The 22376-nt window shown below is 40.7% G+C and overlaps 1 protein-coding gene across 1 annotated transcript; it reads left to right on the top strand.

Annotated features, from left to right (window-relative positions):
- Positions 1–913: 913 nt before the first annotated feature.
- LOC104943514 (thyroid adenoma-associated protein homolog) lies at positions 914–22320 on the top strand. Its single transcript, XM_010768952.1, has 6 exons — positions 914–1037; positions 5904–5976; positions 6274–6424; positions 6623–6745; positions 20535–20710; positions 21735–22320. The coding sequence occupies exons 1-6, from the start codon at positions 976–978 to the stop codon at positions 22056–22058; spliced, it is 909 nt and encodes a 302-aa protein (XP_010767254.1). The 5' UTR covers positions 914–975; the 3' UTR covers positions 22059–22320.
- Positions 22321–22376: the final 56 nt, after the last annotated feature.

Genomic DNA, 22376 nt, shown 5'->3' with positions numbered 1-22376 from the left:
CATGTTATTCATAAAAACATAAAAAAAGAAATGTTAATTCGGCTGTTGATCATATTTTCGAATGAAAAAGAGCGACACAGAGATATATCCAAACCCTAGAACCAAACATCCCTCATTACGGTTGACTCTAATAAGTTAACAAAATGAAACAATCATTTTAAACCTGCTTTTATCGAATGCTTACATTTCTTGTCCTGGTATGCATCACAAATGTAATATATTTTATTTTGTGTATTCTATAGGTATATATATATATATATATATACTTATATACTTCCGTATTTACTTCCCTGGACATAATGACATCACTATGTAACACTTGTAATCAGAACAGACTGGGCTCTGGTTTCAAACAAAGGGTGAAAAGAGGTGCTGCAGCACAGGCATGAGGTATGAGAGAAATGAAGCACTTGTTGACCATTAAAGGATGGAGACATGTCACAGCAGAGGCACAACATACTGACATACACCTGGAAATAACTATAATGGGGCCCTTTAAACTGAATGGTGTCAACAAAAGACGAGGCCTAGATTATTCCCTCAATGATCGATGGAGATATAAATGAAAGCTCACTTGCTATGCTGTACATCTTCACAGACACCCATGTGCTTTTGCACCCATCTTCATGCATGTGTTTGTGTTGCAGTGTGTGTGAAAGAGAGAGCGAGGCAGCTGTGTACCCGTGGTTAGGGTGTGCGTAGGGAGGATCTGACCGGTGTGTAAAAATACCCTCCAGGGCAACTTGCCAGCCACGCTGCAGAGAGGACACCAAAGCTGTGTTCATGGATGGCCCTGAGCAACTTCCCTCACCAGTAGCTCTGCGTGTGTGTGGGATGGAGGTGAAAAACAGTGATTGCATTAATATCTTCTTACTCCTTTTGACAGTCTCTTTGTCTCTTTCCTCCTCTCAGGTCCTCTCTGTGTTGTGTGTGTTGAGCACCACCACTGAGCTCCCATGGTCGGATGGTGTTAAGATGTTGTCCCAGGAGGAGCTCCTGCTGCACCTTCTTGCTCTGGCTCAGAACTCCACTCACAGGTGAGAGAAGACACATATACAAATGTCCATGTACAAATAATCCTGATGTTTCCTCTGTTTGGGCCAAAGGATTAGACAGTTATTGCCTTATTCCAGCAGCTAGAGTTCACATAGCGAACATTCAAAGCATTGGAAACTGCGCACACACACTTCTGACTTATATTTATTTTAAAGAATATGATGCTTGTAATGACTCCCCCCCCCCACCCCCCCCCAAAAGTCTAACCAATTCAACCTTATTTATAAAGCATGCAACTCACTGTGCTTTATATGAAATTGACATATAATAATAAAACAAGTGCAGAATGTACAAGAGGAAAAAAGACACACTTCCACCAGTTCACAGAAATACACACCCTTACCCACACATGAAGACACTTTGAAAGAGCATTGCTTTAAAACTGCTTTTAAAGGTCTAAATACCTTCTAACCAGGGCATAAATACAGAAGGAGAAAGTAGCAGAATGTTACAACCAATCCTTAATTTGATAGGGAAGGATTGCGGAATTCACGTGTAATGTGCTTATAGGTTTTACTTCCAGGAGAAACACTTGCAGAAGCATTTAGAATTAGCACAGCTGAGATTGGGATGCTGGTGAATACAGACCATTGCATTAGTGTAGTCTGCCTTTAATAGATAATTTCATTCATTTCTCAGAGTATGATTTGAGAAAGCTGATCTTGTGAGATGATTAATATGGCTTTTGAAGTTTAGATCGCTGTCTATGATGACCCAGATTTCTGGACTTGCTAATCACAAGGAAGCCTGTCTCTGAAGCATATCCTTCTTTGTCATCAATTTAACTCAAAATGGGACCAATTTACTATATGATCATTACGATTTATCGAAGGAGACTTAACACTAGCCATTGGTACCAAAACCTCCTTATAACAATCTGTACTGAGGTAATAAAGGTGAGAAGTATGGTAGTTTTCTCATAGACTTCTATACAATCAGACATCTACACTCACCAGCCACTTTATTAGGTACAGCTTGCTAGTACCGAGTTGGACCCCCTTTTGCCTTCAGAACTGCCTTCATGGTGCTGGAAACATTCCTCAGGGATGTTGGTCCATTTTGACATGATGGCATCACGCAGCTGCTGCTGATTTGTCGGCTGCACATCCATGATGCCAATCTCCCGTTCCACCACATCCCAAAGGTGCTCTATAGGATTGAGATCTGGTGATCATTTGAGTTCAGTGAACTCATTGTCATGTTCAAGAAACCAGTTTGAGATGATTTTAGCTTTTTGACACGGCATCCTGCTGGATGTAGCCATCAGAGGATGCATACAATGTGGTCAGAAATAATACTCAGATAGGCTATGGTTTTTAAACAATGCTCAATTGGTACCAAGGGGCCCAAAGTATGCCAAGAAAATATATCCCCCAAACCATTAACCACCACCACCAGACTGAACCGTTGATACAAGGCAGGATGGATCCATGTTGTTTACGGCAAATTCTGACGCAGCAGAAATCGATACTCATCAGACCAGGCAACATTTTTCCAATCTTCTATTGTCAAATTATAGTGAGCCTGAGCAAATTGTAGCCTCAGTTTCCTGCTCCTAGCTGACAGGAGTGGCCCCCGGTGTGGTCTTCTCTGCTGTAGCCCCTCTGCTTCAAGTTTCCACGTGTTGTGTGTTCAGAGATGATCTTCTGCATACCTTGGTTCTAACTAGTGTTTTTTTGGGTTATTGTTGCCTTTCTATCTTCTTAAACCAGTCTGGCCATTCTCCTCTGACCTCTGGCACCAACAAGGCATTTCGCCCAGAGAACTGCCGCTCTCTGGATATTTTCTCTTTTTCGGACCATTGTCTGTGAACCCTAGGTTTGTGCGGTTGTGCGTGAAAATCCCAGTAAATCAGCGGTTTCTGAAATACTCCAACCATGCCACGTTCAAAGTCACTTAAATCACCTTTTTTCCCCATTCTGTTCACCTTTTTACAACCAATAAAACAACCAAGGTGAGTCAGGAATAAGCACTTAAATAAAACAGTGTTTCACAGCACTGCAAAATTGTATTTCAAATGTGTCATGGACATTGAAGACACCTCAGCTTTTCTGCCCAGGAGGTGTCATTAGTTTTGCAGGTGTGAGGAACAAATGCATGGTGGTGATGTTTGCCCAAATGGAAAGTTGAGGACAATGGTTACCTTTAGCAAACTGCAAGGCAATCCATCAAAAACACTTTTGTGACAATTAACTGAAAAACCGAAATGGTCTACTATAGAGACTCCTCATCGCTCCACAGAGACCTGATGGAATGCCTTGGAATATATAACAAGCCAATGCTTGAATCATCAATTAATTTCAAGATAAGTGCAGAAAAAGGGAAGCAACGTTGTTACTCCAAAACACTTTGCCACCTCCTGAACACTAGCTGTCGAAAACAGTCCCTGGATCATCCCAGGCCAGCCTTTAGCTGTGATGGATTGAAGTGACATGAAGGGAGTACATGTTAAAATGAAACCACACACTCCTTCTCCATGTTCCTGTTTTTTCTGGCAACATCCATTTGTGAAAGAACCCTGGCTGTCAAGCCTTCATTCAGAGCCAGAGTCCATGGAGGAGGGGCTCACAGGTTCACTGGCTGCACCTGGGCACACCTGGAGTTCCTGGCCCCTTTCTTCATGGGTCTTTGTGTATCGTTGCAGTATTTAGGTTACCGAATTGTCCACAAGCAACAGAGATTGGTGGTTTTAAAATGTAGAAAACGCAGATGAAAGCTGATATTTGTGCTCTCAAAGGCCGTCATTACTGCATTATTCCTACATTAGATTATTCACACCTGTCAGGCTCCAACCAGTACTTTTGCGAGAGTTTATGAGAAACTTTGGGCCCCTCTTACCACAAAGTGATTTGGCAAAGACTATCCCAGTGTTTGTGTGTGTGTGCTACTGCTTACACTGTAAGCCCTTTGACAAGCATTGACAGACACACACACCTTCCTTGACAAGCCACCGCTGTACTTTTCTCACCCCAACAAGAGAATACAGGCTTGAATGAGGATTGGATTACAAAGGCTTTTAGCCCTGTAAAGTATTTTCCTGGCCACAATCTCTGGACCCGAGGATCCACTTTCCCTTTGGAGCGGCCCCAGGGTTATGATTAGAGCCGGGGAAGGACGAGATTGGGTTGCTGGCTACCCTTGTCTGCCATGTGGTTGAATGGCACTCTGGGTATTGTGATCCATAATGTAGTGGTGAGCACCAGCACACTTCTTTTGTGGGTTGTAATTCAATACAGTTGAGTGATGTGTGTGTAGTTGACGGTGCCGCTGTGTTTAATGTGCGTAACCTTTTTTACAGAACGTCCCGTGGAGAACATTTTAATTTCAGACCCTCTCACTGCACCAATATAAAATTAAAGGGTTAGTTCACCAAAGTGCTAAAAAAACAAAAACACAAGAAAAACACACTGTACTTCCAAACAGCCCAAAATCAATTGTTACCCTCGTTTTTTTAGCTATATGCTTTAGAATAAATATACTTACCAAAAGAAAAGTACACCAGACTCCTTAGAGTGTCTTTTAGTACAACGGTGAACAAAGCTTTGGTAGTGATGCAGTTGTAGTGACCTCTTCTATCACCACCTAGCCACACTCTAAACTTGCATACCCAGCATTATTATCTATTTGACTCCAAATGATCTACAAAATAAACATTATGCTGTATTGAAAAAGACTTGAAATAAATCAATGAGACCATAAAGTCATCAGGAAAATGTTTCATGGGGTATTTAATCAAGTTAGATGTAGGGTCATTTTCTCATAGAATTCTATACAATTAGACTCCTTTCCGCAATTGGTGAAATGGCCCCTTGCTATTCAATATAAAGTTAGCAGTTTAAGGCACTTACAGATTGGCATCACTTTTCAGAGCCGGAGCTTGCCTGCTTCCTAATAGACTATTTTGCAGGAACCCCCTTCAGTTTATATATACAGGACTGTCTCAGAAAATTAGAATATTGTGATAAAGTTCTTTATTTTCTGTAATGCAATTAAAAAAACAAAAATGTCATACATTCTGGATTCATTACAAATCAACTGAAATATTGCAAGCCTTTTATTATGGCATACAGCTTAAGAAAACTCAAATATCCTATCTCTAAATATTAGAATATCATGAAAAAGTATACTAGTAGGGTGTTCAACGAATCACTTGAATCGTCTAATTAACTCGAAACACCTGCAAGGGTTTCCTGAGCCTTGAAAAACACTCAGCTTGGTTCAGTAAACTAAATCACAAGTATGGGGAAGACTACTGATCTGACTGCTGTCCAGAGGACCGTCATTGACACCCTCCATCAGGAGGGTAAGACACAAAAATAAATTTCTCAAAGAGCAAGCTGTTCACAGAGTGCAGTTTCAAAGCACATCCACAAAAAGTCTGTTGGAAGGGGGAAATGTGGCAGGAAACGCTGCACAACCAAGAGAGATGACCGCAGCCTTAACAGCATTGTGAAGAAGAGTCGCTTCCAGAATTTGGGGGAGCTTCAAAGACAGTGGACTGAAGCTGGAGTCCAGGTATCAAAAGTCACTGTTCACAGACGTGTCNCTTCATCAGGCTGTTCTCACTGGCGTTCTTGAGCCATTGAATAGTATGTGGTTCCCGTGTGACGGTCCGCCGATGAGACGCTGAGGGTTGATACAGATCTTATGAAGTTGTGTCAGAGTTTGCACAACACTCACGAGTGTTCATAATAATAATCTGAATTTGATCAGAAAATACAAAGACAGAGACAGAGAGAGATATACATGTTCATTTTCATTTATATATATATATATATATATATATATATATATAGTTATTATTAGTCATTTGGGAGCTGGTATCAGGTGTTGATTTTGTGTTTCAGTGTGGAGCTCCACTGTGCTGCTCTGACACTGGTCTCTCGACTTGTGGTACAACTGGTGAGCTCTAACCCTCAGGTAAAGACGGACTGTACTCGTAATCTCTCACCTGTTAAAGATAAATGTTCTAGCAGCCTTTGCTTCCTATCACAATTCACAAATGCACTAGAAAAATATGTTGATTATTACCTCAGTCCAATGCTGTTTTGTGTGGACTGTTTCCGCTAGCTTAACATACGATGTAATGACCCTACTACAAGACATTTAATGGATACTCTTCTATGCAACTGAAGTGACATTAGTTAATGAACTGATTAATAAGAATTCCTCTGTAAACTTTAATTAAATGCTTTATTTAATTCATTTGTCATCTAGGGTGCAAGTGCAGTGGCTTGTTTAGGTCAATGGGGGGCGCTGGTGTGCGCATGCTGCAGCGAGGAGCAGCCAGTGGAGGTGAAGCTAATGGCCGCCAAGGTGTTGGTCAACTGTACGGCCACTGTGCTGACCAGCTCCCATCTGCCCCTTGGTGAGTCTCAAAATGTAAACCACGTGATGAGATATTTACCTCAGTCAGGCAAGATGTATACTGCAATTTTAAAAGGATAAAGTAAAAAACATGTACATACATTTCATTTGTTGAACCCTTATAAAGGCAAATAATAGATTTTGTGGATCTGCAATGCAAGGTTTCAATTTTGCATATGTGTGTGTGGGTGTGTGTCAGGTCTGACCACAACAGTTTCTCTGTGGAGGAGTCTGTTCACGCTGCTGCAGGATGAAGACGAGGATGTCCGAGATTCTGCCTGTGACTTCATCTGTAATGTACCAGCATCTCTGCTCAGCACAGGTACACACAGACACACACACACACACACACACACACACACACACACACACACACACACACACACACACACACACACACACACACACACACACACACACACACACACAATTATTACACGTTAACATACATACATGCTGAGTACAACCATGGTATGTTACTTGTGATTTAAGCGCTCACCCACGTAGTTTCAAACGCATACCAAAGCAGTGTAAGACAATAGTGGTAATTACTGGAATGTATACGCACACATCAGAGTTTCCGCTAACCGGTAATTACCGGACTTTGACCGGTAAAATATGCTGAAGACCAGCAAATCTAAATCTCTCCGGTCAAAATGTCCGGTCAAAATAATTTTCCCTTAGCACAATACTGCAACAGTTGCGCCACTTATGTGACAGACAAAAGAGTATGTGACAGAAGAGAAGAGTACATTCTAATGTCTAACACTTAATGTGGAGAAAGAGATGTCCTGTATGGGTTGATTGTGCGTTGATCTGTTGGTAATGCCTCAGGGTTCCGGTGGGCATGTAAACAAATGCATAATGCTGCACTATACTTTACGGCCTCACCCGGTTGCATAGCATCGCTTATTGTTTAGGTGTCTTAAGCAGGTAGTCCTATCATTAGCTAGAACTAGCTAGGTCTGATCAATATGGACATAAACACAAGTCTAATCTGACGGGAGAGAGAGATCAGCTGCTGCTGACGAGTCGACACGCAGCTCTGCATGATCATCTGCAGCGGTGAGCGGAACAAAACACACACTTCAGGTTAGAATATCACACGTAGCTATTTTAATTACCTCTCAAACTACCTAAAAGTTATAGATATGTTTAGTTTTACTGTCGGGTCACTCATTACTGGATCCGCGAGCTGCATGAGACTGACGGGCTGTCAGGAGAGGGAGAGAGCGCTTCGTTTATTATTCCCGTGTTATTGCAAATTACTGTACACTTTAGAATAATGTAGTTAATCTACTATAATTAGTTTGTTTAATATTGAATCATATCAATTTGTTTTAAAGCTCAATACATAACAAAGAAGACCTTTGACCGGAAGATTTAAACTTAAACGGACATGTTGACCGGCAAAAACATTTTCTAACGGAAACTCTGGCACACATAACAACACCACAAACGCATGTTGATTTTAAAAAGGGTTGATGACATCACTTCGTGCTAAGGGTTGGGGAGCATTCCCGGAATGAAGGGTGCTAATTGTAGTTGGGACACAAGAGTGAAAAGTGTGTGTGCATGTGCGGGCGGTTATGTGTCATTGTTAAGTGAGGTCTATTTTTTGAGGATTGTATGAAAGCAGGAATTCAGATTCACTCACAAATCCCTCATGTATTCAGACTGATGACAGTTTTATCCCCAAGGTAGCACCCTTACAATACTACCTCTCGCACACGTTGAGACAGGTTTATCAGATTATCGATACAATTCTTAAGAATTTGAGGCCCTGTTATGCTCATTTTCAGATTCATATTTGTATTTTTGTGCCTCTACTGGTACGTTTTTCCATGCTTTAACCTTCAAAAAGCTCTTTATTTTTCTCATACTGCCTGTGCTGCAGCACCTCTTTTCACCCTCTGTCTGAAACCAGAGCCCAGTCTGCTCTGATTGGTTTGCTGGACGGCTCTGTTGTGATTGGTCAACCGCTAAGAGATGTCTCGCCCCTTAGCCTATCATGTACAATGTGTTAAAGCACTAGCCAATAGAAGCACAGGTGTTACATGGTGATGTCATTTAGTTACAGAAGTAAACAAAGAAGTCCAATGCAGGCGTTTCAGGCAGGGGGGGAGTGTGCGGGAGAGAAACTCCCTCTGAAGGGAACTTTGGGATTTTAGCCTCTGCAGACCATTTACATGCACAAAAACCTATATAACAATACAGGAAAGGGAAGGCCCCAAAAAGCATAATAGGGTCCCTTTAATATAGTGCTACGGAAGGTTAAAATACGGCAAGTTTTTCTTTGCTCGTCTTTATTTCCAGATTTACGATTGGGTTTATCGTCAAGTAACAGAAAGTAATAACACACTTTATTATTGTGATACTTGCATACGGTTACTCCTTACATTTTCAAGTAACCCTCCGAGCCCTGCTATCAGAGGACTGACAGCTGCCAGCTCTCTAGTGGCCCTCACAAACAACAACAGTGTGACTTCCTGTCCTCACAACACACACTTCCTGTATTTTCCCAGCTTTCCTCCACGGAGCCACCCTTATTGTGTCTGTCGCCACTGATAGGATCTCATAACATAACACAAGGCAGCAAAACACCTCCTCAAAAGTCTCCGCAGCCCCTTGTGAATGGGAATGCAGAGTCAAGGGGAAAGACTCAACTCCGGTGAAAATAGACATGTTTACTGTCCATTTAAAGAAAAATCCAACCTTTTCCTGTAAAGGCAGAGAAAGTCTCACTATCTCAAGGCCTATGAAACACATTTAAACATTCCTTAAAGTGTTTTGATACAAGGATTTTATCCAAAAAGCTGTGTGTATGTGTGTATCTATATGTGTACATAAGCACATAAGGCCAGACAGAGCTGACAAGCGGTCAGCAGATTGGAGCTCAACAACATGACTAAGACGTGGAAGTTTTCTTTACAACAGGAAGAGAACACAATAGGCATAATTGCAGAGTGGGTGTCCTGTGTGTATGTGTGTGGAGAAAATAGGTCCTTCTTTGTCCATACACATTTATTACTCATTTGGAGTTTACAGACTTTGTATTTTACTTACAGTAATCTGGCACACATTCCCTCCTGAACACTCGTTGTATTCCTGTGTGTGACTTCCCTCTCCAGGCCACGCCACTCAGCTTTCGCTGAAACTCATGAAAATTCCTGTTTTATTTCGTCACTTGTCGTACGCATAGCAGGAATGTAGCGCACGAAACAAAAAGAAATGAGATGGTAAATTGGTCCGCTTGCTTCAAATGAATGAGCCACTTGGCCGGGAGAGTTGAATTCCTGATGTAAATGAAAAACAACAGAAAAACCCAAAACAATTCCCAGCGACTGTAAAAACAACATCACCCTTCCATTAAAATAAATATGTCATCTTTCTACTTCAGTGCTTCAACTTAAGTGATGTTGCTAAAATTAAATACACGACAGTAAGCTGCTGAGACATTTTGGTACTCGGAGAGCTTTTAATGAAGTCATCAGGATTGCATTACTGCTATCACGAGGCAGACATATCATAGTGTTTGTCAATGTGTTAATAAGTTGGAGGTTTTATTTATTTTTAAATGTTCATACATTTGTAATGCTGTGTGCACCCAAATTAAGTGCTGGTCAAATTTCAGAGAACATTTTCATGATCTCTAAAATAAAATTAAATCATAGATCGTAAAGAAAACTAAAAATAAATTGATCATGGTGAATTCCGGAGTGACTTAAAACAAGCTGTATTGCTTGCTGTCATGTTAGAGTAGTGTCAAAATAAGAGTACTTCTTTTTATTTGAATGTATTTATCATTTTTTGTGCATGGGGCCATTATAATGTGTAACCTCATTTCGGGTTGTGTAATTGATTGTTTTTCTCTGAAAAGTATTTGTGAAAAAAAAAAGTTTGTCCGAAAAGATATTTCCTAATTTATACATACTGGAATCCCTGAAATGTAGTTAAGGTTGCACAAAAAAAGCACAACATGTTGTAAATATGTGTCATTATGAATGAAGTATTGTGGAGCTGCAGAGGTATCCTGGTCTAAAATAGCCTCTTACAGACTCAATAACACTTTTTTAATCATTAACAATAAGAATTATGATGCAATAATGCTTAATCCCTCCAACATCGTAATCGCAACTAGTTATGTGTTCCTAATCATGAAGTCCTAGTTATTAGCTAGAATATTTTGATGATAAATGGGATTGAAATCTTGAATTGCAACTATTTTGGCCTGAAAGGTTAGATTCCGGTAGTGAAACCTTTAGCCTGGTGACCTGCTTAATGTACCACACTGTGTGTGTGTGTGTGTGTGTGTGTGTGTGTGTGTGTGTGTGTGTGTGTGTGTGTGTGTGTGTGTGTGTGTGTGTTCCCATCCCCTGCAGGCCAGTCAGTCTGCCTATAGTGGGGTTTGTGTGTGTGTGTTTTATGACCTGCCTTTGCAGAGTCAAGTATCTGAGGTGTTATCTTCTTCAGATGGAGGTGACGACTCCTGGCCCTTTGATATGGTGGACAGGCAGGGATGTGGGAACAGAGACAGGATCAGCAACACAAACACACACAATGACAAAATGCTAAACACTCATCCCCTTTAGGAAGGAAAGACATTTGAATGAAATTGAAATGTTTTAACGTGGTGTTTTGTTGCTGAAACCAGTAAGTAATTCAGCTCAACAGACAAATAAAAAAATCATGTTGACTATGCAGTGTGTATACCAAGTGTATCTTGAACACATTTCAAGAATAGTTTGAGACTATTATGCCTACTAGCTTTCTTTCAATGTCTGTATACTAAAGCTGAATCTAAATCCAGCAGGATTAGCTTAGCATAAGGGCTGGAGACAGTTAGCCTTGGTTATGTCAGTATATATTTATTATCATCCAACTCTCAGAGAGAATTTGATTGAGCATGTTTCTCAAAATGTTAAACTCTTCCATCAAAATGTTGGGGGAAAGCTTTAAAATGTGTATCAAGCTGTAATATGTAAAGCTAGTATAGCATAGCATTGTTTATTAGCTTTTGTGTTTCTTTTCTCATAGATGCGAAGGACTATTTTGTGTCACTGCTAAAAATAAAGAACAGATATTCTTTCATCAATAGGTAAGAGTAGGACTCACATTGCCTTTTAATCTAAGGGTGAGAATGCTTTGCAACTCATTCCAATATAGTTAAGTGTTTCTCTTTTAATCAGAAAGTCCAGGTGTATCCAAATAAACCTGTTTAGTGTGTGGGAGAGAAATCTTGTGTAGATTCACATCAGGTTGCGTTGGAGCTCTTCTTCTGTGAACCACAGTGGCGCCATTGTCCTGGACAGGAAGAGCAAATCTAATTTAACCCCATCCTACCCTCCAACACCGCCACCCCCCACCAGCAGCATCACCACCAGCACCCAAATACCTCAAGGCTAATTGGGCCTGAAATCAAACTCCGCTCACCCTCCCTGGACCTCCAGCATTGTGACCGACTCAGGGCAGGAACAGAGGGATCACTTTATATATAGAGCACAGAGGGCTTGTGGTTGGACAGCAGTGTGTAAGAGGGCACTGATAAGGATTCTGATTGGGAAGACAAAAGGGAAACAGAGCTACATAGTAATACATCTCTATTTGTATTCTATCTTAACATGGCCTTAGAATTGTAACAGCTAGTATCTACCATTTATTACCTCACACTGAACCAACTCTTCACCCAAGTATTTTCTGAAATACCAACTTCCTGTTTTTTACAGACTAACATTCAATATATTCATAAAAAATGTGTTCCAATTAAGAGGCTTTAAAGGCATTTATATAACTCTTTATTACCTTAAGAGGTGTTTGTAAGCATATTTTACTACATCTAGACACCAAGGCACTCTGTTTTCCTTGTTTTCCTTGGTATCTCTTCTATCTCGCCAGAACATTAAAAAAACGTAGTTCAGACAATCTAACGCTATACCAATAAATGTCGCACATTTGTCATTGATTTTTAAATATCGAATTGTTTCCAGTCCCCAATCATTTCCTCTATTATCCACCGATCTGAAGTATTTTTGAACTCTCTTTGTGTGGCCTCGCTCACTCTGCTTACATGCCAATGTATTCCGGGCCATTCTTAGCGAACCATTATCATCCAAACAGGCCGGGAGTAACCTGCTTGTCTTACTGTAAAGCCAACAAACGCCCATGCATAACATGCCAGTCATGTGTCCTTTCCCCCAGTTCCCTCATTTGCAGAGGGTGACGCACATGATTGGAAGTGAACGACCTGACGGGGCTGAAGGACACACAGTAAACAAACCCGTCCTCCTTTAGCACAGCACTCACTCAACCATAATGTTGCTTTGTATTGAATGAACAACACAAGAAACACACGGGTCCCTTCAGAAGAACTTAGAAATGCAAAGGGAAAGAGATTTGGTGATATGAATTGGTCACATGCCTGCAGTCTGCAGGCTCTCTCATAGAGCATTGAGATACATTGTATTCATTGGCGTCTGGAGCTGTGGGTTGTAAAACTTGAACATAATGTGATTTAAAAATAAATTAGGAGTGCAGAGTATCTTGATCTGGCTATTTTCCAATCTAAAGCCCCTATCTCACTGGAAAAAACTCATAACATATGGATTCTGTCTTCAGTGGCAACAAATGACTCTACAGTAGTCAGGGTTATTTATCGACTCCAGATGTAATCACCAGTGATGGAAACCGGACGCTTATTTTTTCCCCTTTTCCTTTGCAATGCTTTACAAGTGTTGAAGTGAATATAAAAGAAACATAGATTTGACCAATTAATGGATTGTTTAAAATGTAAACCATACATTTAATATGCTCTCCTCAAAGCAACAAGACTACATTGAGGGAAACAGTCATTTTACCTTGGTGATCATTGATAAACACATTTAATTCAAACTTGAAAGAAACAAAGTAAACTGAACAGAAACCGTCTTGTTTGCTTTTCCCCTGTTCTATCAATCACTTTGGTTTAAAAAAATGTGTTTCTGATGTTTAACATGCACATCTCTGAATCAGCCCCTGCAACTTTTGCGTTAAAGTCTTGATGCAATCTCACCTGAACCAGGCCTGAGACACACTTCTGTACCTATACTCTGAACATGGTGAAAAGACTACTGCAGCACTGCTGACATTTTCTATTGTTTTTTTTGTGCTAAGGTTTGCCGAAGCACATTGGAGTTATATCATTCATTTTGTGGATCTGGTGGAGTTTGCCTTTTCACATTTTCTATATCCAACCCTGGTGGGAATTGCGGTCCATACTATACTTTGGATTAAAAGCCAGGGTATATTAGCTTCGGGCCCTTCCTGTTTTCTGCATATTCCATGTCTGAAAAGGGCAATAAACTCCTCACTCCCAAGATTCCATGTCAAACCAATACAGTGGTCAGTTGTTGTGTCACTTTAGTGTTTATCGATGTTGCTTCAATCCACTCAGATGCTACTTCAGCAGGAATGGTTTAAAGCCTCCAGAGAAATTACCGGTTAACAACTTGTACCAATATATTCTGTCGGAGCCTTCGGAACATTACCATTAGCTTTGGCTCCTCTTTGATTTGTGTCTCATAGGAAATGAAAGGACCGCAGGTGGCGTTTCCATGACAGAGACACCCTCTGTTGTCTCCCCATCAAGGCAGCCATTCACTTCTTTTTGATCCTTTCACTAAGCTCACCACTGACTGTGCTTCATGACAAATGCTGCTATAGTGGGCTAAAACTAGCATATCCTCCAGCCATTATCTTTATGGTAATACTCACCACTAGCTACATTTTGTGCTATCATTTTCATGCTAATGTTTCCTGTCGGTGATGTTGTTGTTGCTCTCTGTCGCCCTGTTTCTCGTCACTCGTCAGAGGAAGTCAGAGCTGTAAAGTGTGTGTTTTTATTTCACACCTCTCCCTCTATCTCACACCTATGCTTCCTGGTGTCTCGGCTCCAGTGTAGCTAATGAAGCTGTGTGTGTCATGTGTCAGGAAGAAAGAGGAGTTCTTTCAACTTTAATCATGGGTGTTGTTGTGAAAGGATGCAACTAATGATTACTTTAAGAATCAGATTCCTTTATTTGTCCTGCAAACAGGACATTTACGGTATAACAGCAAGAGTATATTGCATTACATTAAAAAGAGTAGACTTACATATTATATAAAAAAAGGTAGGCACACGTTATTACTAATTAAAACAAAAAAAACAAAGATAAGTACACCATGATACAAAAAGGTAGCAGTGTATTTAAAAATGTTTTTATTTATTTGTAAAATCGAGTGGTTCGCCATCCTCAAAGTCAATTTTCTTGATTTGTCATTCCAAAATATTATGTTTAATATGATATAAAACAGAGAAAAGCATGAAATCACTGTAGTTTAGAGGATAAGGAAACAGCATTTTCTGCCATTTGTTGGATGAAAAATAACTTAACAATGAAACGAACATTAAAAAAAAAACGTTACTTGGGATTGATTACTCAATAAATCAACTGGTCCTTGCGGCTCTATTGTTGGTTAGTGATCTTATAGTATGTATTGAAACTGAAAGTGTTGGTTTTACACCAGCATAATGAACTTTTAAGCTTTGAAAATGTTTTTTCAGAAGCTCCGATCAATAAATCTGTTCATAGATTGATACAGATCATTGCAACCATATTGGACAGGCAGTCTTTGTTCACCTCTATGGAATACAGACCTGACTGTGGGGGGGAGCAGGTGTAGCTAAGGGACCTGTACGGTGGTCTGTCGGCCCCCAGGTGGGATGGGTGTAGTTGATGCAGTTAGTGGGGGCGGGGGCTTCTCACCTAAATCCCTCAGATATGGGTGGCTGAGCAGAGGAATGGACTCCCAGTACAGTGAGCATGATGACACCAGCCAGTGGAAGATTGTGGGGCGGGAAGTGTTTTCTTTCATTTCAATGCTCTGACAGCCGGCCAAAGAAAAAAAAATCAACCTCCCCCTCCAGCTCCGCCCCCACTCAATGAGACATCTGACACCCCCCCCAGCTGCAGAGGCTCAGCAGGGATTTACTGAACAGCAAAGGTCTCTTCACTCTCTTAATTTAATTCAGGGACTTGAATGAAACGACTGTTGTTCAGACACAATGAGGCTGCTGCATAACCTTGATGTTTAAAAACTAACTGACATCCAATGATATTGTCATCATATTGTACTGCTATTGATAATTGGTTCCACAATTCAGCACATTTATGGCGCATTTCCACTGCAGGGCCTTGCACGGCTTAGTACGGTATAGTTAGGCCTTGGTAGGCCAGGCTCACTTTATGCTGTGTTTCCATTACAGTTTAGTAGCTGGGGCAGTAATTATAGTAACACAGTGTAGACGGAGCCGTGACGTCATCTTCAATGCGAACCACAGAAAAGCAACATCAGCCGTTAGCTGTTAGCACTCAGAGCTCACAGCTCCTCATATCTGTTCAGAAACTAGACAAAAGTTAAACAAGTACAAAACACAGACTATCTGTGTCATGGAGAATACAGTCGCTGGTTTATTTATGTCTGTATAGGCCGTTGTTGCGAGTGTGGACGGTCGGAGCATATACTGCGTTAGCTTAGGCGATCTCCATTCAGAAAACACGCATTTTAAAAGGTTTTTCGCCTGCCGTCTGTCTGCAGACTTGTCAAAGCATTAATTCATGTTTTTTACTAACCGGTATCAGTATGTTGAAACGTGTATTACAATTAAATCACAGTCAAATATGTTCATTTTGTTATAGTTGTAGCCCCCTTGCCAGCGATTATCTCACTAGTTTAGCATACTCAGCCCGACTCAGCCTGGTTGTTGGCCCGGAAAGAACCTGGATTTTGGAGAGCCAGAAAAACTGTGAAAAAGTACCCGTTAGCCGGAAATACCCCTAGTGGAAACGCAATAAAAAACGGGCCGGGTTTGGCACCGCACGCTTAAATCGTGCTACGCGCTGCAGTGGAAATGCGCCATAAGTCACACGAAAAATATTATACACCTTTTATATTTTTATTTATGTTTAAAATGAAGTTGACATTGGTTCGGTCTTCCAGTCTGCCAGACTCAAACAGCCTGAGTTCATCTCAAGGCAATAACAACACTTTCATTGATCCCAGTTTATACTACAAACAGTTGTAATTGTGTGCATATGTAATAGACTAACATTATACTGCTATCAGTATACAAAGCATTGTACTTCCTTGTTTGGTACATGACAAAACATGCAGTTATGAACATTAATCAAAATATGGCTTGCAATGCTATTTAAACTTTATTGAGAAAGCAAAATAAGTTCATCCTTTGGCCATAGGAAAAGTAATTTGACTACACTAACACAGCTCAACGTTACTAGCTATATCAAGTCTAGTAAACTTACATCAGTCTTCATAAACAGATGGAATTCATAACTCATACCTTCTAAACTAAAAACCTTCGGATTCATATTAGCTGTATGTTGCACGAAGTTCACTGTAGAAAATTTTAGCATGCTAACTGTCTAAACAACAACAATGAAAATGTTTATGTAATTGAACATGGTATCAGCCCATTAAATGGCCGTGAGCTGTTACAACCGACATTATAATCATCATGAATTTCCCTACGGCGAGTATTAAAGGTCCATCTTATCTTATGTTATAATGCATCAGAAGGGACAAACTGCACCAATCACATATTGTGAAATGGTTGGAGTTTTCAACATGTGGTTGAGTTTGTGAATAGAAACAAAACGACTTGGTTGAGTTAAGGCAACAAAAGTACTGTACGGGGTCAAGGTTAGTACAAGGTCAATGTTTGGGTTTACAAGTATGTTTGTTACATAACTTAGTATGTCCTTTATGTTGTTACATCAAATAAGTCAACATTGAGTTTTGTTTTCATGCGGTAAATAAAGCAGTAGGTTAATTTAGGTGGATTCAGTATTTGGAAAACCTGCTACAGATTAACATTTAGAACAGGACAGACACAGCTCATAGTTAGAGCCTTTGCATGTAACTATATCGTAATGGTGGCAGTGTAACTGAGCAAAGAAGATAGTGTGTGAAATATAAAAGGCTTGTTATAATTCCGGCAAATCTACATATAAAGCACTTTCTGACATGGTTGCCAGGGTCTCTAACAAGGCAACCAAAGATCTCAGTTGAGTTTAAAATAGCTCAGAATGGTACAACTGTTAAACAGTTTCCACAAGTGGCACAAGGTTAAGTTTTCCCCTTACACTCCTGCCCTGCCCAGCTCAAATGTACCATAGGATGCCAGTGGATGGAGTGTGTGCCAGTGGAAGCCAATTGGCACAACACACACACATTCACACACACAGGCTTAACTACCATCTCAAGCCAATTCATCCACCAAATGGCACTAATATTGTCATTTGCGAGATTGTCTAACACAAACACACACTCTTTCAATGCAAACAATACCTACTGAGGAATTAACTCATTCCAGCACACACACACACACACACACACACACACACACACACACACACACACACACACACACACACACACACACACACACACACACACACACACACACACACACACACACACACACACACACACACACACACACACACACACACACACGTACTCTCACACCCAACACACATGCCAGTAACAGCGTGAAAGACAATCCCCTTGAGAAACAGGGCAAAAGCTCCAGGAGGGAAATCGCATTAAGTGATGTGTGAAGCCTCTGTGGAAAAGTAGATAGATTGAATGCGGCTAACATTTCATATTATGTCCCCTAATGTTAATGGGGGGGCTGTAAAGACTTGACATCTGAGGCTGGGCTGTCCCAGTGAGAGGTAAAGAAAGGAATTTGTCACTCAAGCTTCTAAACTCTTAAATCTCCCCCTAATACGGTACAATCAGCAGCCTCTGATATTCAGAGTCGCTTTCCCTCTCCGCTCAGACTTCAGGCTCTGCTCCGATTTTACGCCTTCCTCTGAAGCGGAAAAACAGGGTTCCCGACCCTGTGTGTGTATGTGTGTGTGCCGACGGGGGTCTGTATACCTCCCTCCTTTCTTCCCATAGTGGTAGTGTTTTGGCTAGTGTCTCTCAAAGCCTTTTGAAGTCTCTGGTGTTATCTTGGTGTCAGCTGTGGTGATGGTGGTCAAGGTGGGAGAACAATAACACACACACATACACACACACACACACACAACCTCTGGGTCAGATAGTTGCTGCGTGGACAACTGGAGTCGTTAAATGAAGTCATACGTTGTGTTTTCCCTCTGTTTGAAGTGTGTGTCCTTGCATTCACACTTCCTCTTGTATACAACACTGTGAGTACGGGCTCATGTAGGGCCTGCCTTTGAAAATACTGTGTGTTCAAGCGTTATGGCAACAGAGTACTATTTGTACAATACTATAATTAGCAAGATGACTAAGAGAACACATCATTTATTTTGTGACTAAAAAGAAATCATCATGAAGATCCGACTCGCATATGCAGGCCATCCATTAATTAACACGTTTACAGGAAGTTATGGGTAGCGTTTTCTCTTTCTGTGTGTTGGTGAGGAATCCTTTTGAATCCTCTCATACACACCCTTATCGTGGTCGGTTGTATGAGTTATAATTGTGTTTCCCAGAAGGACGTCCAAGCCCAGAGAAGACACACACACTCACTCACATTACGTTTGAATCATTCAGCACACTCAGCCCTGCTTAATTTGAACGCTGCAACTCCACATGCAGCAACAAATACGGTACATACCCACATCAAATCCTTTACGATGGGGAAACGTCCACATATAGGTACTTAGTAAATAAATGTCTTCCCTGCTGTCATATGTTTGAGAAAAACTTGGATATTTTATTTGATATTTCATAATGTAACAGCTTGACAAGGTTTTTTTCCCTTGTTTTTTGGCTTGCGTCGCAGTAACTGACACACACAAAACGTCTAGAGTTCAGATGTGGAAACAAACTTATTTAGAATGATTTATTTCAGTTATTCTGACTTTGGATTTATTTATTTTGGGTACAGGGACACACCACTTCGGGGAATGTTTTTTCCTGTCTTGCCACCCATCAACCAGTACTCCATTAGCTATGTCTACGTCACGCAAATCCACTCTTGTAGAAGCCCAGTTAGAAGCCTGTGTATACCGTACAGGGCAGTGAAATCTGGTTTCTGTATCACAAAACAAGCCGTGGACGCCAGATTTACCTTCAACTTTAAACATAAAAGAACAAGCCAGACTCTCGTTAAACATCAGCAGACTGTCAGAAAGAACTCCGTGTTACTAATATGTATGTAAACACACTGAGAGATCAACAAGAAGGTCTTCACTCGGTCCGTTTGAGTTGTTAGTTTGTCTGTGTTGGTTGTGCACCAACCAGGGTTTCATTTTGGGATCCAAAAAATGTCATGTATTGTAGTGATTAGGACTCGCTATACTATAACTATCAGTCAGTAGAGGTGATTCATACTAATATGCCTCAAAGTAAAAACCTAGCTTAAGTTAAATTAAGCTTAGTCATACTGTAACAAAAGCTTATTTCTATATGGAATATAATCATCAATCGATTAAAACACATGTACACTTAGTATATTTTAGGTATAAAAAGACTAATAAGAGATAACAAAATGATATGGTCAAGACATTTGACCTGAGATTTAATAAAAAAGTTTCATGATGAATTTGAATTACATTTGAAAAGGATAACAGAATAGACAATTTTTACCTATAACTTATAATAATTAGCAAATAATTATTAATAATTTATCTTACAGTGTATAGGGTTTCTGTTTTGCGTGGTAAAGTTACTGTTTTGGTCAACGTAGTATGTTGGCCTAAGATAAAGCATAGATTTCGGACATTTGATAATTTGGGTTAAATTTTAGCCGTTTTTTTTGTTCTTCCTAGGTTTTGTCCCTGACCCTAACCCTTATTATGAGTATAACCTTAGACCCAGGGCAGAGGTCCTCTGCTTCCTCCAAGGCTGAACTTCAGACTAAAGGTGAAACCACCATAAGTTCAGCCTCTGCTCTTCTGACACGGTCACCTATGACATGGCCTCTGAAATGAAAGTCCTACAAATTGGCTAAGGGTGGGGGGAAAGTGGCACATAAGTCACATGCATCAAAACACTGTTTACAGACTTTGTATAAATGTGTTTCCTCTTTCTGTCCTCAGATGTGACGGGTGCGTCTGTGTGTCCTCCGGTGGCCCTGGACGTCGGTGTGGGGCTCCTGTGCCGGCTGTTTGAGCTGTGGGGACAGGCCCCAGCCGGGGCCCTCGCTCTGACAGAGTGGCTGCTGGGTGATGAAGGGGTTAACTATGAAGCGGTGGCAGAAGAAGCTTCCAGCCTGGTAAGAAGTCATCACGTAACAGTAAGAGTAGCTTGGTCTTAGCGAGATCAGAGCAACCACATATCATCCAACAGTACGAAGGAACAATGCAAGATATCTGGAGAGTACTTATAGGACATTAATGCACAAACGATGAAATCACAAACAGTTTTTCAGATTGGTTTACGATGGTGTCCATAAGTGTGGATTCACAGGGACAGACTGCACCATATTTTATTTTCCTTGCCCTTGTTTTTCTCTGGTCATAGTAGTAGTCAAAATAGCTACAGGCTTTAATCCATCAAGGTTTTTGCTTTCAGGCCACACTTTACTAAGATGTCTGTTCAGTGTTTGTTCCAGTTGAGTTACTTTTTTCTTTCTACTTTAATCAAACTAACAGTAAATCATTGTGTCTTGTGGCTGATGGCTTAATGATTTTCAGCAGTAGTTGCTGCACAGGTCAATATTTGTATTGTACCTGGGGCTGTTTTTGAGAGAAATGCTCATTTAAACAAACAACTTGCACGGTTTTAATGAAGATTCTATAATTCTCAGTTGTCTTTTTCTATGAAAGGACCTCAACTTTGTTTGTTAGCTAAGTTAAATTGTTCTTTGCGTTTGGATTCCAGTTCTTGACTTCATTCTCTTGAAAAACAAATTAACTTACAGAGAACTATCCCCTTTTTTTGGAGTTCCTCTCAGTTATACAGAGTCATTTTGTGTATTAGAGCTGATGGTTTTAGTTTTTCGGGTACTTAACTTTACTGTTTTGATTTACTGTCCACCTATTTATGTTCTGATGTAAACCAATTTTACAGAGAGTGAATATTGAAACCTCATTTATCAGGGAGGGGTCCAGAAACACAACCGCTATGCTAATGTTGCTCTATTTGTGTAGGTATATATAAGCAACAACTTGCTATCGCATCCATCATATCAACTTAGGAATTTTTTTAAACTCAATCTTTTGCAGAAAAAATACAACCAAACAATACTGATTTAAATCAACATCCCAGTAATCACATTTCCTTTTGCTTGTGCCCAGGATGATGAGGACTTCCTGTTTGAGAAGGGGGGTCTGAACCTGTGGGCGGAGCCTGTCCAGTGGGTGAATCTGCTCCACCGACACGTTCACTCCCTCCTCCTGGGCTTCAGGCAGAGCCAGGCCCCAGGGGTCCCGGGTCAGGACCAGGTCCACCAGATCCAAACACTGTCAACTCAGGCCCAGGCCCAGGCACTGAGCTCCCAGAATGCCTTGGACTCCCTCCCAGCTCTGCCGCAGTTCTGCCTCACCATGGAGCACGCCCGGCTGCTGCTGCGGCTCCAGAGGGCCACGCTGGCTCTGGAGGTGCTGGACAGGCTCAGGTAGACCAGTCAGCCCACTTTTTAGTTTTAAGGGAACATTTTGATAATTAGGCTAGAAATAAAGGAAGAGTTGTCAGATAAATACTTCAACAAATCTGGACACAGACTGGCTACGTGATCTTTTTTCATTATCATTTCAAGGGAATGAAGGAACACTTTTTTTTTTATTCTGTCATTGTCTCTGTCTTAAAATTGTTGTTCTCCTAATTTACCAAATGTCTTTCAATTCTTCTGTTCACTGATGTCTTTTTTAATAAACAAACCAAAGTATGCCAAAGTTGTATTTTTCTTGAAGGGATAGACATTTGCAAAGAGGCTGGAG

The sequence above is a fragment of the Notothenia coriiceps genome, unplaced genomic scaffold (assembly GCF_000735185.1).
Source record: "Notothenia coriiceps isolate Sejong01 unplaced genomic scaffold, NC01 NC01_scaffold00006130, whole genome shotgun sequence".
In the NCBI taxonomy this organism is placed as follows: domain Eukaryota; kingdom Metazoa; phylum Chordata; class Actinopteri; order Perciformes; family Nototheniidae; genus Notothenia; species Notothenia coriiceps.
Note: the sequence above shows the minus strand (reverse complement) of the source record. Positions and strands in the feature narration are given on the sequence as shown.

Bases quoted from the DNA above. Each gene is read 5' to 3' on its own strand.
- LOC104943514 (XM_010768952.1), top strand. From the start codon at position 976: ATGTTGTCCCAGGAGGAGCTCCTGCTGCACCTTCTTGCTCTGGCTCAG. The intron at 1,038-5,903 runs GTGAGAGAAGAC...TTTGTGTTTCAG, and splicing joins GCTCAGAACTCCACTCACAG to TGTGGAGCTCCACTGTGCTG. The intron at 20,711-21,734 runs GTAAGAAGTCAT...GCTTGTGCCCAG, and splicing joins CAGAAGAAGCTTCCAGCCTG to GATGATGAGGACTTCCTGTT.